The sequence below is a fragment of the Colossoma macropomum genome, unplaced genomic scaffold (genome assembly GCF_904425465.1).
Source record: "Colossoma macropomum unplaced genomic scaffold, Colossoma_macropomum, whole genome shotgun sequence".
Taxonomy (NCBI): Eukaryota; Metazoa; Chordata; class Actinopteri; order Characiformes; family Serrasalmidae; genus Colossoma; species Colossoma macropomum.
Genome location: NW_023494787.1, coordinates 3,533,059 through 3,551,993, shown reverse-complemented (window position 1 = coordinate 3,551,993; position 18,935 = coordinate 3,533,059). Strand labels below are relative to the sequence as shown.

Below are 18,935 nucleotides of genomic sequence, written 5' to 3'. Positions count from 1 at the left end.
TCACAGAAAGTTACTACATGAAATGGTTATGAATTCACTGCCTGATGACTGAGACACTGTTTTATGATAGTTTGGAGAAGATTTTGGCCTAAAACTCCATTCATGGTGGAGGGATACGTAATATGCATGGCACTGTGAGGCAAAATAATCCCCAAAGAAAACTAATTATTTCAGATTTTCCATCATCAACATTCCATATAAACTCAGAAGACTCGTGTAGGTTCACTGGTGGTTCTGGATAGTAAATAAAATGTCTATATTTGTGTTGTAGTCATGGCGACCCCTGGTTCCTATCACCACCACTGTAAAGACATCTGAACCATTTCACACCAAACCACTCTTAATCACTCTGTTTACATCTCTGAGTTATGAAGTTATGAAGAAATTTTGAAAAAAATCCTGGTGGGTTTCCTCTTTAAAATCGAGAACACCCCGTTCCGGGCTCCATCATGGACTTTCCCTAGTGGGAGTGTCTAGGGGAAGTGAGGAGGGCGCTGATTTAGACTAACACATCCGAGAACTGGGGAACCGCAGGAAGCAGCGAACAGCTGTCAACAAGAAATAGCCTTCAAACTTTGAAACTGTCCGCTGGATTTTCTCTCCAGTCGCCAAGAAAGAGTATAATCGAGTACACTCCTGTTCCTTTTTGAAGGTAAGCCAGTCTGAAGCGGAATTTTGTCGAAATAAAGTTGGTGATAGTGAAGCTAAGGCTAACGCTAGCCAGCCTGCTAACAACTGTCCAGCTAAACTACTGAGGTTTTTTTGTAGTCGAGATGTTAAAGTAACGCTATCATTCGTGTTTTTCTGTACTGAGACGATGGAAATTTGCTTAATTACTGTTAAAAGAACCAACAGACTTAAGTTAGTTTTAGTTCTCCTAACGAGGCTGAAGTTGGCTGCCTATTCTCCAGCTTCTTGTTCGAATCCCCGTTCCACCTTAAATGGTGCAGCGGTTCCATTCTGGCGCCTCAGGTAGCGTTAATGTAACTGCTGCACTGTTTAAGGTGGAACGGACTTCGAAGAAGAAGATTGCGAAGTTAACCTAAAGGACTTCTGCTTCGAGCAGTAGGCTGATGTTTGCATAATCTACACACTTCAAAAAGATGGTTCTTCGTGGGTTATTTGGTTATTTAGAACCATGAGTTCTGTATAGAACCATTTCACGCTTAAGTTGTTCTTTACATGGTGAAATGGTTCTTCAGATTGGTGGAGAATGGGTTCAATATGGCACCACAAAGGGTCTTCTATTGTATACAAGCTTCACATCATAATAATAGCAGAACCCTTTTATGGTGCTATATAGAGCCCATTTCCCATCTGAAGAACCATTTAAGCATGCAGATGGTTCTCTGAGTGAGTGTTATTGGCTCTACCTAGAACAGAGTGTAGAGTATTGGTACGACGTCAAGCTTGTAACAATAGAAGAACCCTATTTGGTGCTATATAGAACCATATACAACACGTTCTCCATCAATCTGAAGAACCATTTAAGCATGCAGATGGTTCTCTGAGTGTTATTGGTTCTACTTAGAACAGAGTGTAGAGTATTGGTACGACGTCAAGCTTGTAACAATAGAAGAACCCTATTTGGTGCTATATAGAACCATATACAACACATTCTCCATCAATCTGAAGAACCATTTAAGCATGCAGATGGTTCTCTGAGTGTTATTGGCTCTACCTAGAACAGAGTGTAGAGTATTGGTATGATGTCAAGCTTGTAACAATAGAAGAACCCTATTTGGTGCTATATAGAACCATATACAACACATTCTCCATCAATCTGAAGAACCATTTCACCATGCAAAGAACTGTTTAAGCATGCCATGGTTCTTTATTAACCTCATGAATTTAAATAGAACCGTTGTCTTTGCTAAAGAACCTTTGAAGAACCATCTTTTTTAAGAGTGTACTTCTCAAATTCTGTTCAGATTTTCTGTGTACAGATGGGCGATATGATGAAAATGCAATATCACAATACTTGAAAATGTTTTCTCAATGTTATAATATTGAGGTTGATTAGCTAGAACAGACGGAACGCGCCAGCAGCATCACGTTTAAAAAAATATTATAGTTTAATAATTTATTTTTTCAACATTTCATACACTGAGCTGCTGTGAATCCTGTGTGAACAGGGTTTGTAATGAAACCTGCAGTTAGTCCGTGTTCTTTAAGTACTCACAGTATCCATAATATCCTTACGGAACCACATCGTGGAACATATTGTGATGTAATTGTTCATTATGACAGTAATATATTATCACCCCATTTTTTGAGAGTGGCAGAAATGCCCTAAAAGGATTGTTGTTGATATTAAATGTTTGTTTGGATATATTATATATATATTATTGTGTGTATATATTATTTGTAGACACTGACCAGCTGCATGTTTCATGATAAAAAGAGCAAAATTAGTCCCATTTAACTGGATTTAGTGCCAAATATTGAATAAAAATCACAGTTTTTGATAGTATTTTTTAAAACGTAGCTCTGCTGGTTCTTTTCTCTGTTCCGACTGATCAGATCTCTGAAAAAAACTAAAGTTGTGACGTATCGTTTATCATAAAAAGTTCTTGAAATTTTGTGATGTTGTATTTTTGCCCTATTGTCCACCTCTAGATCCAATAGTAAATCATGTAACATGCATAGCTTTTGAATTTCAGTCTATGTATTAATGCATCTTGAATAAAACATTAAAAAATGGTAGCATTATTATTTGTAATATTATTTGTTGTATTATTACTATTATCATTGTTATGCCGTGCTATGAACTTATTTAGCTTGGTGGTTTGAGCAGTAAGCCCAACCATCATGAGATTTTCCCATGATTTCACCACCGTCCACATCAGACCACTATTTGCTCACGCTCACCGCCTGTGAAGGTCTCAGGGAAAGGGGCCCTGAGCGATTGTTGTTTACAGGTTTTGCTCGGTTAACGAATCTGGCTCAAGCTGGAGAGAGCAGAGCTGTGAGTTTTGTGCGAGTGGCCGAGATAAGCTGTTCTTTGGCTGGAAGAAATGAGCTCACAGCGTTAGTCTCACTATCAGACTGTTAGTCTTGATATGGAGGTTTTACTGACAGAAAGGCCAGAAGGGGGGCTTTCAGACCCCCACCAGAATGTCCAATATTTATCCATAATTGAGTTGTAAACAAAGTGATTCAGAGTGGTTTGGTGCAGAATGGTTCAGATGTCTTTACAGTGGTGGTGATAGGAACCAGGGGTCGCCATGACTACAACACAGATATAGACATTTTATTTACTATCCAAAACCACCAGTGAACCTACACGAGTCTTCTGAGTTTATATGGAATGTTGATGATGGAAAATAGTGGAAAATCTGAAATAATAAGTTTTCTTTGGGGACTATTTTGCCTCACAGCGCCCTGCATATTATGTATCCCTCCACCATGAATGGATTTTAAGGCCAAAATCTTCTCCAAACTATCATAAAACAGTGTCTCAGTCATCAGGCAGTGAATTCATAACCATTTCATGTAGGAACTTTCTGTGAGGGAGCTTTTAGAGGTGGACGTCTGGTTCCTATCACCACCACTGTGAACAATTCTGACTGTAAGATTCTCTAGAATGGAGCGTTTCACACCAAACCACTCTGAACGACTCTGTTTACATCTTAACAATTTAATTATACAATTTAAAATGCATTTTTTTAAAAAAACATCTCTTTAAGTTCATAATAATGATTCCAAAAATAAAAAGTCTGCTCACTTACATAAGATCAAAGATGTTACATGATGTTCTTTACAGTACTTGTTCTGAAATTTTTAACCATTATTGTAACCAACTAGGTCAAAAAGGAGGAAACTCTGTAGACCGCCGAGGTGGAAAGTGTCTTACTAGGCCGTGGCCACAGTTTATTTACACAGAAACATTGAAGAATCGTTGGAATTCCCCTTTAAACTTTCATTTATGTGAGCTGAAAACATGTCTGGGGTGGAGATGCTCTAAGCTCTGACTGAGAACTCGTCTTATAGTCAGTGCGCTGCTGTAAACATCACATGCCGTTGAAATTGTTTGTTTTCCGTTTCTCTCTCAGAGACAGAATGGCTCGCGGACACCAGAAGATTCAGTCCCAGCAGAAAAACGCCAAGAAGCAGGCGGAGCTCAAGAAGTCTAAAGGACACGACCAGAAAACAGCAGCCAAAGCCGCTCTGGTCTTCACCTGCGGAGTCTGCAGGGTCAGTACGAACAGATTCAACCCATCAGCTAATTAAGAAGCAGGTTGTGAGGTTAAAATGGTCTTTAAGAACACTGAAAAACTCAGAGAGTGGATAAACTGGCTCAGTTTCCAACCCCTTTTAAAAATACAGTATAGCTAAGTTCACTTTAAATGAGCTTATATGGTGAGGATTTAGTTCCAAAACGCATTAAATGCCATTTTTATGATGTTTTTTCATGATGTAAGTTAATGGAAGTGATCTTTACACTTACAAGTAAAATCAGTGCCGTATTATTATTATTATTATTATTATTAAATTATTATTTATTCAAGAAATAGAAATGTTTTTAATCCAAAACACAGAGCGACTGCTTTTATAAAACGATAAAGATTTGACCCTTTAAAATATGTATTTTTATTTATATGGATGTGGAACAGGGGCTGGCACGGTGGTGCAGTGGGTAGCGCTGTCGCCTTACAGCAAGAATGGCCTGGGTTCGATTCCCGGCCGGGTGACCAGGGTCATTTCTGTGTGGAGTTTGCCTGTTCTCCCCGTGTCTGCGTGGGTTTCCTCCGGGTACTCCGGTTTCCTCCCACAGTCCAAAGACATGCAGTCAGGCTGATTGGTCATGCTGAATTGCCCCTAGATGTGAGTGAGTGTGTGACTGTGTATGTCTGTCTGTCTGCCCTGCGATGGACTGGCGACCTGTCCAGGGTGTATCCTGCCTTCCGCCCAATGACAGCTGGGATAGGCTCCAGCACCCCACCGCGACCCAGAAGGATAAGCGGTTTAGGTGATGTATGTATGTATGGATGTGGACCAAGACTGGCCTCCTCGAGGGTCTCGGTCCACTTCTTTGCCACTCCATGGTGTTCCCACTGGTCCTAATAAGCTGCACTAAAAGAGCAGGGTTCCTTTTATTCAAACCAGACCTGTCAAGTGTATTCACAACCGTAGTGACAAGGGAAGAAAAACGATAGAGGGAACACACAATTCCACAGTCGAGCGTTTGTGAATGTGAGAAATTAATGTTAAAAATCAACAGCTAATCAAATGTTGCAATAGTCAGTGCCAAAAATGAACACTAGCTCATACAGTTTAACAAAGTACAACACAAATATAGACATTTTATTTACTCTTCAAAGCCACCAGTGAACCTACACGAGTCTTCTGAGTTTATGTGGAATGTTGATGATGGAAAATAGTGGAAAATCTGAAATAATAAGTTTTCTTTGGGGACTATTTTGCCTCACAGTGCCCTGCATATTATGTATCCCTCCACCATGAATGGAGTTTAAGGCCAAAATCTTCTCAAAACTGTTGTAAAACAGAGTCTCAGTCATCAGGCAGTGAATTCATAACCATTTCATGTAGTAACTTTCTGTGAGGGAGCTTTTAGAGGTGGACGTCTGGTTCCTATCACCACCACTGTGAACAGTTCTGACTCAGTAAGTTTTTCTAGAACAGAGCGTTTCACACCAAACCACTCTGAACGACTCTGTTTACATCTTAACCATGTAATTATGCAGAGTGTAGGGAGAACACAATTCCTCATGTTCCATAGATTTGGAGGCGAGAGTTTTTTTAAATGTGAGAAATTAATGGTCAAAATCAACAGCTAATCGAATGCCACAGTAATTAATGACAAAAACGAACACTAGTTTGCGAAGCTCAGGGAAAAGGAAGCTGTTTGTGGACAGTAGTTGGCTACAGAACTACTAACCAGAACAATTTCACCAAAATTAAAATCTGTACACTGAAATAATCACCAAAACACCGAAATAGTGTCTATTGTGGTTACAGTGTCTGTGAGCATGGCAATCACATCTAGAGCTGCTGCAGGGGATTCCAATGTGGCGCTCTCATCTCCCCTTACACCAAACCCACAAACCCATTCACCCCATTATCCTCCCCCCACAGCATGTACATGAGAACATGGTCTCAGTGCTCCTCCCTGTTAAAACAAGGCTAAAACATAAATAAATAAATAAATAAATACACACACACACATATAAATATATATAAATATATATATATATATATATACAAACAAAATGTAATGCACTAAACAGGATTCCAATAAGGAATGGTGTGCAATGAGAATTAGCATTCTGTTATAAAATCTGGCAGAATTGGGTCTTTTTTTTTTTAGTATTTACTTTCTTTAACTGTACAATTTTTAAAAATTTAAAAAGCCATTTTATTCTTAATGATTTTCTCTGTCTAGCCCAGCCGTCGGCAACATGCGGCTCTTTTACTGTCCTGTTGTGGCTCCACAGCAGAATCAGATTGGTAGGTAAAAATAAAATAATCCTCCTTTACAGTAAAATAAAGCTCTGCTGATCGTTCAACACAGTTTAACAATAAATGGTCTTAAACTCTGGAGTTAATGTAGAACTGCTGATTCACCCTTTAACCCTGAAGATCAGCGCAGACTGCTGGTCACCATAGCAACACAGACAACAATCTCGCCTAGCTAGTAGCTAACAAAACAGCAAAGAGAGAGATTTAAGACGAATATTGATAATTTGGAGACTAATGGACTTATTAGTGTTTATAATCACTCCAGCTGGTTTCCTGATACGTTTAATCTGCACTGAGAAACTGACAAACACTAAAAAGTGAAGTCAGTTTCTCATTCGCCAGCTTCTTGTTCCAATTCTCCAGTTCCACCTTAAATGGTGCCAGAGGCAGCAGAAAGTAACTGCTGCACCATTTAAGGTGGAACGGGAAAATTCGAACAAGAAGCTGGCGAATGAGAAGCGACTTCAACCTCGTAAAAAGTCGAACACTGAGAGACATTTTACAAGAAACTGTTCTGCTTTTGTGGAAAAGTTTCCTGCTGGAGATGCGAGAAAAGCAGCTATAGCTGAGCTAAAGATTAAAGCAGAGCAAAGTGTGTTTTTGTTTATATTGTATTTTTTTTATTCTATACTAGCACCTCAGCACATACTGAGACATATTTACCGCCAAGATGGTATGATGTATATAAAATGTTGTGGCTCCTAAAGTGGATTGATTTTTGGTAAAAGGACAAAATGGCTCTTCTTAACATTTGGGTTGCGACCTCTGGTCTAGCAAGTTTGGTAGCTCTGAACAGATTAGATCTTCTGGCGGCTCCTCCTAAGGTTTCTCTGCAGTGAGTTTGCAGTGGTGGATGATCTCGTCCATTGTTTTGCTGTAAATGAAACAGCTGAGAATCTATATTTAGACGTTACCAATTTTCCGTTTCCCCTGCAGCTGTATTTTACAGTGCATTTACTGTGTTTTGGAGATTCTATGATGAATCTGGCAGCCTGTTCTGTTGGATGTGGGTTCTGCTGATGGTGGAGATGCAGTTTTATTCCCAGAATTCGTTCTGTGTATTAAACATCATGTGTCTCTTAAACTGAAACTTAAACCAGCTGCAGTACGACACTGACTGTGATCAGGATTTGTCATGCATTGTTGGCTCAAACGCTTCAAAAGCAGAAGACTTTAGCTTTACATTTAAGGAAAAATCATGTTAGTACATTGTGAAATCAGATCTCTGATGGCCAGTGATGTTTGGAAATTAAAAAGACATTTAGGTTCAGAAACGGAAACAAAATATAATTATTTTAAGGGCCAGATTACCTGACATGAATTAAACCTAGACTTGCAACAGTGGTTTAAAGGTCCAATTGTGTTTTTCCAGGTGAAAAGTTCGTATTTGTACCTTTTCATAACCGAATGTTTTAAAACAGAACAGTAAAATAAAAGCCTGGAGACGAGACGGGGTGTGTGGAGTCAGTACAGCTTAAAACATATCATTTCAGTGGATTATGGTTCAGTTATGTTCCCTGACTAAAGGTACTGAGATGAACCACCTAGGGTTCCACCCCAGTGACAAGAGGGGAACTGCCCCAGTGACAGTTTAGTACCTTTATTTCTGAGAGTGTAGGATTAGGCTTAGAAGCCGGGCCTTAGTGATTAAAGTGGAATTCCATTTATTTTTCCAAAATTTCTGCATAACTCAGTGTTTGAGGTGTAAACAGAGTGATTCAGAGTGGTTTGGTGTGAAATGGTTCAGATGTCTTTACAGTGGTGGTGATAGGAACCAGGGGTCGCCATGACTACAACACAAATGTAGACATTTTATATACTATCCAGAACCACCAGTGAACCTACACGAGTCTTCTGAGCTTATATGGAATGTCGATGATGGAAAATAGTGGAAAAAACGAATAATACACAATAATACGTTTTCTTTCGGAACTATTTTGCCTCACAGCGCCCTGCATATCATGTATCCCTCCACCATGAATGGATTTTAAGGCCGAAATCTTCTCCAAACTATCATAAAACAGTGTCTCAGTCATCAGGCAGTGAATTCATAACCATTTCATGTAGTAACTTTCTGTGAGGGAGCTTTTAGAGGTGGACGTCTGGTTCCTATCACCACCACTGTGAACAGTTCTGACTCTGTAAGTTTCTCTAGAAGAGAGCGTTTCACACCAAACCACTCTGAACGACTCTGTTTACTTACAGTCGCACAGTTTTGTTTCTAAAAGAACCCTCTCAGAGTACTTTTCGTCTGTTTGGTATACAATTTAAATGAATTTACATAATTAGTGATTTACATTCTGATTTTTACTGTTTGTTTTTATCTCAGAAATGACAAAAACAGCAAAAACTCATCAAATTCAGATCATAATAAAATTTCTCCTCTTCTACTTCCAAACACAGATGTGGTCTGGATTTTAAGTTTAGAATCTGCACTTTCCACACAGTTTCTCCTCTTGTTTCAGTGAGCTTCTTCGGCGTGTTTCTAAGGGTTAAAAGCACTGTTTATTGTTGCTGTTAGACTGTCCACAACAGCAAGCTGGTTTGTAGCCCTTATTTTTCTTTATCAGTGCTGTTTAGAATTGACTTCTGTGTCTGGAGCTACAAAGCGTAGACTTAACATGCACTGTAAGGTTGGAAAAGCATTTGAGCTTCATTTATTTTTGAGGAAGATGATCAAACTGCTAAAGCATTTCACTCAGGACTCTTAACATTTTTATTCCTGAAATGAAAACAGTCTAAAAGCGGGACGTTGGTGGAATTTACTTCTAACAATGCCAAGTATCTGTGCACTTATGTAGTCTTTACAGCCTTTTGGTGAGGATCAATATTTCAGATGTTCTGTGTCTCAGTCGTGCGTAAACACGCTCACTGACATTTACTGCGTTCTGAAGAAAAGATCAGGCATGTTCAAGCACCAACGCCTTCACTTCTCCCAGATTAGAGAAGCTAATCTCAAGTTTCGGCTGTTTTGAATACAGAAAACGAAAGAGAGGTTTGGGTGAAAACAGTAGTTGGGCTCCACAGAGTCTTTCCAACTTAGTGAGCTTACAAAAGTACGTTATCCTCGTCCTTTTGTAGCCAGCATGTGAATCGAAAGCTTAATAAAGTCTTCCTTACTGTGTGAAAGACACTGCTGTTGTACTGATATTGTTTTTTTTTCCAAATATTTCTGCATTATTCAGTGTTTTAGCTGTAAACAGAGTGATTCAGAGTGGTTTGGTGTGAAATGGTTCAGATGTCTTTACAGTGGTGGTGATAGGAATCAGGGGTCGCCATGACTACAACACAGATATAGACATTTTATTTACTATCCAGAACCACCAGTGAACCTACACGAGTCTTCTGAGCTTATATGGAATGTTGATGATGGAAAATAGTGGAAAATCTGACATAATAAGTTTTCTTTGGGGACTATTTTATGTCACAGCATCCTGCATATTATGTATCCCTCCACCATGAATGGAGTTTAAGGCCGAAATCTTCTCAAAACTATCATAAAACAGTGTCTCAGTCATCAGGCAGTGAATTCATAACCATTTCATGTAGTAACTTTCTGTGAGGGAGCTTTTTAGAGGTGGACGTCCGGTTCCTATCATCACCACTGTGAACAATTCTGACTCAGTAAGTTTCTCTAGAACGGAGCGTTTCACACCAAACCACTCTGAACGACCCTGTTTACATCTTGAACGCTTATTTATACAGTTTAAAATGCAAATTTCCCTTTAAACATGTGTTTAAGCTCATAATTATGATTCCAAAATAAAAAGTCTGCTCACTTACATGATATTAAACGTGTTTAAGTTCATAAAAAATCTGAAATAATACGTTTTCTTTGGGGACTATTTTGCCTCACAGCACCCTGCATGTATCCCTCCACCATGAATGGATGTTTTAGTCCAAAACTTTCTCAGAAATATTCTGAAACAGTAGCCCAATTTGAAAATCTGTGATTTTATTCTCGTCCGTATCGGCCTTGTCTGTGTTCTTCTCACTCCTCTGAAAAAGTTTCAGACTGAATTACCTGCCGTTTTTCACTAAACTCAGAGTAAATAAATAATAAATTTATTCCCATCCAGATACACACCTGTGATTTTGGTGGCTTTTTCAGGTAGATATCACAGTGTTCTCTGTGCTGCTGCTCATTCATTTAGTCTAGGATGGATTCTTTGGCAGTCTTTCAGCCATTTATGTGATCTGAGTGGTGGAACTTCATCTCCATCCTCTCCACACTGGGAGAACGTTAAAGTCTATCAGAGAAGTGAGAACCCTTTCCTAAAGGGGTTCTATGTGGAACCATCTATGGCATATTTTCCATCTATCCGAAGAAACCTTTCATGACGCAAAGAGCCCTTTAATCATGCGGAGGGTTCTTTGAGTGCTTAAGGTTTCATATAGAACCACTGTCTATACCAGGGGTCACAGCCTAAATGTTAAGAAGAGCCATTTAATCCTTTCAACAAAAATCAAACCACCTTGGGAGCCACAACACTTTATGACCATTTTACCATCTTGACTGTGTCTCAGTATGTGCTGATGTTCTAGTATAGAATAAAAAATATAATATAAACAAAAACACAGACTTACTTTGTTCTGCTTTAAGCTTTAGCTCAGCTATAGCTGCTTTTCTCGCATCTCCAGCAGGAAACTTTTCCACAAAAGTAGAACAGTTTCTTGAAAAACGTCTCTCAATGTTCGATTTTTGAGAGGCTGAAGTCACTTCTCAATCGCCAGCTTCTTGTTCTAATTTTCCCGTTCCACCTTAAATGGAACTGCTGCACCATTTAAGGTGGAACGGGACATTAGAACAAGAAGCTGGCGAATGAGAAGCGACTTCAGCCTGATGACTTTTTACCGTTTGTCAGTTCATCATTGCAGATTAGTCGTATCAGGAAACCAGCTGGAGTGATTATAAACACAAATAAGTCCATTCGTCTCCAAATCATTGATGTTCATCTTAAATCTCTCTCTTTGCCGTTTTGTTAGCTACTAGCTAGGCGAGACTGTTATCTGTGTTGCTATGGTGACCAGCAGTCTGCGCTGATCTTCAGGGTTAAAGGGTGAATTAGCAGTTCTACATTAACTCCAGAGTTTAAGACCATTTATTGTTAAACTGTGTTGAACGATCAGCAGAGCTTTATTTTACTGTAAAGGAGGATTATTTTATTTTTACCTACTAATCTGATTCAGCTGTGGAGCCACAACAGGGCAGTAAAAGAGCCACATGTTGCTGACCGCTGATCTACACCAAAGAACCCTTGTGCACATTGGCTCTAAAGCTAAAGAAGCAAACCTCAGACTCCAGATGTCTTGGCTGACTGACATTTGCAGTGAGTGTGTGGTGGAACCGAGGGGAGGGTGGTGAACCATCACTTTAAATTCTCTGAGTCTAGGCATGTTCTAATGTTCTAGGCGTGTTTGAGCCACTGCGTAGTGAACCGAATGAACTGACGCCCTGTTTTTGTGTCGTTTTAGTCGCAGATGCCCGATCCGAAAACCTTCAAGCAGCATTTCGAGAGCAAACATCCCAAGAACCCTCTGCCCCCGGAGCTGGAAGGTGTTGAGGCCTAATCAAACCCACTAATTCGGTACCGGACCCCGCACTACTCCTGTCGGATCAAAGACTGTTGACCCTGAGCCCCCCGGCCCGCTCCTCACTGGTACACTGTTTGAAAACGATGGCTCCAGCCTCGGCAAAAACGTCAGATCAATGTATTACCTCAATCTGCAGTCTGTCCTTTATTAGCATCTCTGGTGTATTTCATGGATAAACGCTGACCAGCTCTGCGCTTTCAGCCTTTATCCGTCTAACCGCAGCCCTGCGCTGGTTACAGTGGGTCTGATGTTAAAGACGTTTTTGTTTTGTTTTGTTTTTTTTTTTTTGTTTTTTAGTTGTAGTAATTGCTCCGTTGGTTTAGCTAAAGTACCTGTGGTAAAGACTTGTTTCTAACGGAGTTTCCGTGATCAAAACGGTGATTGGATTGAATAAACTTTAAGGTGTTTTAAGGTGTTTATCTGAAATCACTGGACGTAGTCAGGAGTGACTGTAAATCCTTTAACTTTCTTTTTTTTCGCTGCAGAAATTCTGATCAATCACTGGAGATGTTTCAATGAGAGATATTGCATCAATATTTAAGATAAGATTCATGCTTCTGTCACCTGGTTTCTGCACCAATGTAATATAACGTTTTAATAAAGTTTAACTTTGTTTAATGACTTGTATTTCGTGCATCTCTCGCCTTTTTCTGTAAAACAAATAGTTCGGCAAAAAAATTAATTTACTCTTCAGTGTTTTTAATAATAGTGTGTCATACAGTGTCAGAAACCACATAATGAGACTGTTAGGCTACGTTCACATTACAAGCCTCGTTGCTCAAATCCGATTTTTCGCTCAAATCCGATCTCTCTGACTCGATGGTTCACACTTGTTTAGGTAAGTGACTCAAATCTGTCATTAATGTGACGAACCGGCGTCCTGAAATGACCCTCATGAGCTCATCCTACTCAGTAACATAATGTGAATGAATCACGTTCATCATCAGCACAAACTAACGAGCAGAACGAGCTTCGCTGAGAAGATAATTAACTCTGATCAGCTCTCAGCTTCATTATTAGAGCGAGACGAAGGAGAAAAAGGTGAGATGAGCTGCTTTTCCACCGTTTACAGGCTTTAACTTCTGTTTGGCGCTGCTGCCATGGTAACGCTGAATGATGGCGCAGTAGAAAAAAAGCACATGAATTCCGATCTGAGCGTCATATTAAGGCCGCATGGCCACGAATCAGATACGTATCTGATCTAGGACCACATATGAAAGTGACTCGGGTCGGATTTGAAAAGATCAGATTTGTGTCCACACAGCCCTGAAAACATCAGATCTGAGTCACATTAGGGCAAAAATCGGATTTGTGCCACTTCAGCCTGGTAATGTGAACGTAGCCTTAGAGATTACCTAAAGGGGAATTCCACCAATTTTTCAAACATACTGCATAATGAAACTGGTAAGATGTTAATTATTCAGAGTGGTTGGGTGTGAAATTTAGAAATACAGAAATTTAGAAAAAATAGTGGAATTCCCCTTTAACAACTAAACATTGGCTCTTAAAAAGGATGGTTCTCCGAGGGTTCTTTAGTAAAGAAAAATGTTATATACAGAACCATGAACACTGAAGGAACCCCTTGCATGATTAAAGGGATCTTTGCATGATGAAAGGTTCTTCAGAATGTGGTGTAGATGGTTGTATATAGAACCTTTTTGATAAGCGTTCTGTAAAGCACCCAAAATGGTTCTAATATTGTTACAATGTCAAGCTCGTAACAATAGAAGAACCCTTTTGGAAATGGTTCTATATAGAACCGTGAACACTCAGAGAACCCTTTGCATGATTAATAGATCATCAAATTGATATATGGTTCTTTCATAGAACCATTTTGATAAAGGGTTCTATATAGCACCAAAAAGCGTTCTTCTATTGTTACAGGCTTAACATCGTAACAATAGAAGAACCCCTTTTGGTGCGATATATACCCATTTTCAAAAAGGTTCCAGATAGATCGATCTACAGCACATTCTCCATCAATATGAACAACGTTTCATCGTGCAAAGAACCCGTTAATCATGCATGAGTTCATTGTTCTATATAGAATCTAAAAGGGTTCTTCTATTGTTACGATGTCAAGCTTGTAACAGTAGAAGAACCCTTTTGGAAGTGGTTCTAAATAAAACCATGAACACTCAGAGAACCCTTTGCATGACTAAATGGTTCTTCAGATTGATGGAGAACGTGCTGTATGTGGTTCTATATAGAAGCTTGATATTGTAACAATACAAGAACCCTTTTTGGTGCTGTACCGTGAACCATGAACACTGAAAAAACCCTGTGCATGATCAAAGGGTTCTATAAAAGAACCATATAAAGCACACTCGCTGTCAATCTGAAGAACTCTTTTATAATGCAAAAAAACCTTTAATCATGCAAAGAGTGTTCATGGTTCTTTATAGAACTTTCAGTTTCTTTCAGTGTTCATGGTTCTTTATAGAACCTTTTTCTTTACTAAAGAACGCTTGAAGAACCATCTTTTTTAAGAGTGTGGTTTGTGACAAGCAAAGAAGCGAACTTCTCCAAACCTGTTGGCTGACTACATTCAGGCTAAGCGAGAGGGCCGCAGGCGCTGTAAAATTTCATTTTTGGCTGGACTTTCCCTTTAACCATAGACAGATGTATTGACCCGATTCTGTTTTCTCTCTGTGTGAGTGTGTGACTTCTTTACCTCCGTCCTTTATACTACAGAAAGACCCTTAACTGTGTGAAAATGTGTCCTCAGGACCAGAAGGATGGGGTGTTTCTAGGGCGGTGTTACCGTGCACCGTTACCATGGCAACGGCCTAGTAAGACACTTTCTACCTCGGCAGAGTTTTCTCCTTTTTGACCTAGTTGGTTACCATGTTGGTTAACAGGTTCAGAATGAGTACTGTAAAGTACATCATGTAAGATCTTTGATTTCATGTACGTGAGCAGGCTTTTTATTTTGGAATCATAATTATGAGCTTAAATACATGTTTAAAGGGAAATTCCACCATTTTTAAAAAAATGTGCATTTTAAACTGCATAACTGAACGGTTAAGATGTAAACAGAGTCGTTCAGAGTGGTTTAGTGTGAAACGCTCTGTTCTAGAGTAACTTACTGAGTCAGAATTGTTCAGAGTGGTGGTGATAGGAACCAGACGTCCACCTCTAAAAGCTCCCTCACAGAAAGTTACTACAGGAAATGGTGATGAATTCACTGCCTGATGACTGAGACACTGTTTTATGATAGTTTTGAGAAGATTTCGGCCTTAAACTCCATTCATGGTGGAGGGATACATAATATGCAGGGCACTGGGAGGCAAAATAGTCCCCAAAGAAAACTTATTATTTCAGATTTTCCACTATTTTCCACTATTTTCCACTATTTTCCACTATTTTTCCACTATTTTCCATCATCAACATAAACTCAGAAGACTCGTGTAGGTTCACTGGTGGTTCTGGATAGTAAATAAAATGTCTATATTTGTGTTGTAGTCATGGCGACCCCTGGTTCCTTTCACCACCACTGTAAAGGAATCTGAACCATTTCACACCAAACCATATTGCATCACTCTGATTACATCTCACACACTGAACCTTGTACAAAATTTTGAAACATCAGTGGAGTTCCCCTTTAACACTGAGAAAGAGCTGCTGCATTTGAATTTGTCCACAAGGTGGCTGTAGCCAATTTTCTTCAGTCCAGGCACCTTTAAAACAGTGGATCCACACGGAGACCCTCCCCCTCGACTCTGATCCAGACAAGAAACTGTTTTTTTTTTTCTTTTCATTTCTTAAATAAGTTCTGATCTGTATTGTGTTTCTTATGTAACATCCTGGCCTGCGCACACATTCATGCCACTTCTTGCCAGTCTGCCTGGAATTACTGGAATCACAAGCTCTGGATTTGGGAAAAGACGGATACTGACTCGCTCTGAGCTCACAGAGCTCCCAGCCCTGATTTAAAGCAGTGGTTCAGCAAAAAATCTAATTTAGCCAGTTTTTCCTCCTCTTAACCCAAATACAGTCAATCAGCCAAGACATGTTCGGTGCCTGAGGTTTGCATCTTTAGTTTTAGCACTGCAGCTACGAGGCTAATGTAGCTAACAAGCAATGGAAACCTATATCCCACCAATTAGCACTGTGCTAACTGCATACCTAAATCATCACACTGTCGTCTCAGACTGTGTGGAGGAGTTCAGTGTCTCTAACAGACTTGATTGTGTGGTTTCTGACTCTGTAAGACTCACTGTTCAACAAGATGGTTCATCAAGGGTTCTTTAGTAAAGGAACGGTTCTATTTAGATCACAACAACTCAAAATTGGCTATTTGGACGGTTTAGTTTTGAACTTTAAAGGGCTCGTATAATGAAAAAAACAACTCTGTGCTTTTGTTTCAAATTGTAGGAGAGAGCGGGACGCAGTCTCAACACATCTTGGTTTTTATCGAATAACTTTAAAAATATTTTAGTTGTCATAATCATATTTTTATACAAGCAACATAAACATCTCTGCTACAAATGAACACTTGAACTTTGTTTCTGGCTCCTACTGTTCATGTACAAGTCCACCCAAAATAAGGGGAAGCGCAGTGTTCCAGTTTAGCCCATGGGGGGGTTCACTGTAACAGACAGAGGGTCAGTTTAACACCTGCTAGAAAAGTCTGATCAATCAGTGCAAACAGAGTTAATTTAGTTTAATTCTATGTTGTAAGAAATATATTTTCCAACTGTACTATATTATATATTATCATCTATAAGACAGACAGACAGATCAACTATACACACACATCAGATTCTATATGAACACTGAAACAACGACACATTTATTTTTGTCCATCCATCCATCATCTAAACCGCTTATCCTTCTGGGTCGTGGTGGGGTGCTGGAGCCTATCCCAGCTGTCATTGGGCGGAAGGATTAGAGGATGACCAACACAAACTGTGCGGCAGCAGATGAGCTATCGTGTCTGACTTTACATCTACAAGGTGGACCGACAAGGTAGGAGTGTCTAATAGAGTGGACAGTGAGTGGACACAGTGGTGTTTAAAAACTCCAGCAGCACTGCTGTGTCTGATCCACTCGTACCAGCACAACACACACTAACACACCACCACCATGTCAGTGTTACTGCAGTGCTGAGAATGATCCACCACCCAAATAGTACCTGCTCTGTGAGGGTCCATGGGGGTCCTGACCACTGAAGAACAGGGTAAAAGGGGGCAAACAAAGTATCAGAGAAACAGATGGACTACAGTCTGTAACTGTAGAACTACAAAGTGCACCTATATAGTAAGTGGAGCTGATAAAATGGACAATGAGCACAGAAACAGGGAGGTGGTCATCATGTTATGCCTGATCAGTGTACATCTGTGTGTTCAGTCTACAGCAGTTTAGCCCTGTATGTATACAGACAGAAGTTGCGTAGTGGTCATGTAAAAATGAATTATGACTGTTTTTGCTATATAAATCAACACAAATAAGAAGACCTAAGTGGAAAAAAATAGAAGTCCTTATGTTATTTCATACTTTTGAGGCATTTTAGGTACTTTTCACTGGCACTGCGTGTCCCTACACCTTTATCATTTTATGACTGTTTATATATAAATATGAATATACTCATGATGAAGAGATACTTGCTGGGTGTTGTAAAGCAAAATAGTCCCCAAAAAACATTTTTTTTTTTAGATTTACCACTATTTTACTATTATTATAGTCAGAAGAAAACCTCGTATCTCCATTTTTGATGTTTTTCAGTTTTTGACATAATTTGAAAATGCCTGTTGCTCTTTACATTGTGTGTTAATTTCATGATGAATGGACCAACAGAAATGACCCAAAATGACTTGGAAAAAAGTCTGGTTCCATTGACTTACATTAAAAGTACAGTATGTTTTTTCCTTCTCCTGTAAAGGTATCATTTTGGATACGAGGTTTTGTTCCGACAGCAGCGATATATATCAGGTTTAAAGGCACAGTAACAGAAACAGCCTGTTTAATTCTAAGGGATAAAGAGAGGCTGAAAATGATCTTGTGGAAGTGAATTATGTTTTTGTACATAAAGCCACATAAATATCATAAGTGGACCTCGGCTTTGTGGGTGAGGAGAAGCAATACGTAAGAAAAATGTAAGATATGGGCCCTTTAACAATGTTTACATACTACATCAAGGTCTTATTGTATTAGATATTGAGGAAAACTTGTTTCTGGAAGATATGGGCCCTTTAATGAATTGACTAGCAGGAAAATCATATTGACTCTGTTGCCAGCGTGGCAGTATGTGTAAAATGGGTTACTTCATCAACAGTTCGGCCCATGGGGGAAACATGTGACAGTTAAAAAATAGAACAGTCGCCCCCCCCATGGAGACTGAACAGAAGATAATAGAAGCTGTGCTTTTATTAGAGCATCCCAGTGTCCTCTGCTCCAGTTTCTGAGCACCTCCAACCTCCAGTCTCCTCACATCTACTTTACAGTGCAGTTTATGGGTTCATAGAGACTACAGTCTGAGTGAGGTGCTGCTTTCAGGGTGGTGTTTCAGTGTAGACTTATAAGTATGCACTCTGAACAATCTCAAGGTCAGTGCAGACACTAGCACAGCTGAGATACAGTAGCCAGACTTACTCAGACATACTGATTTTTTTAAATTCTGTATAATTAAACATTTTGGATGTAAACAGAGTCGTTCAGAGTGGTTTTGTGTTCTAGAGAAACTTACTGAGTCAGAATTGTTCACAGTGGTGGTGATAGGAACCAGACGTCCACCTCTAAAAGCTCCCTCACAGGAAGTTACTACATGAAATGGTTATGAATTCACTGCCTGATGACTGAGACACTGTTTTATGATAGTTCTGGCCTTAAACTCCATTCATGGTGGAGGGATAAAT

At 39.5% G+C, this 18,935-nt stretch overlaps 1 protein-coding gene across 2 annotated transcripts; it reads left to right on the top strand.

Moving 5' to 3' along the window:
• The first annotated feature begins 494 nt into the window (after nucleotides 1–494).
• Nucleotides 495–12,705, top strand: znf706 (zinc finger protein 706). 2 transcript variants are annotated; one of them, XM_036565890.1, is made up of 3 exons: nucleotides 495–652; nucleotides 4,056–4,197; nucleotides 11,959–12,705. In XM_036565890.1, exons 2-3 carry the CDS (start codon nucleotides 4,063–4,065, stop codon nucleotides 12,052–12,054), a joined length of 231 nt encoding a protein of 76 aa, XP_036421783.1. In that variant the 5' UTR covers nucleotides 495–652; nucleotides 4,056–4,062; the 3' UTR covers nucleotides 12,055–12,705. The 2 variants fall into 2 exon arrangements, with proteins under 2 accessions (XP_036421783.1, XP_036421784.1); XM_036565891.1 differs by having other exon boundaries at nucleotides 496–612.
• The last annotated feature ends 6,230 nt before the right edge of the window (nucleotides 12,706–18,935 follow it).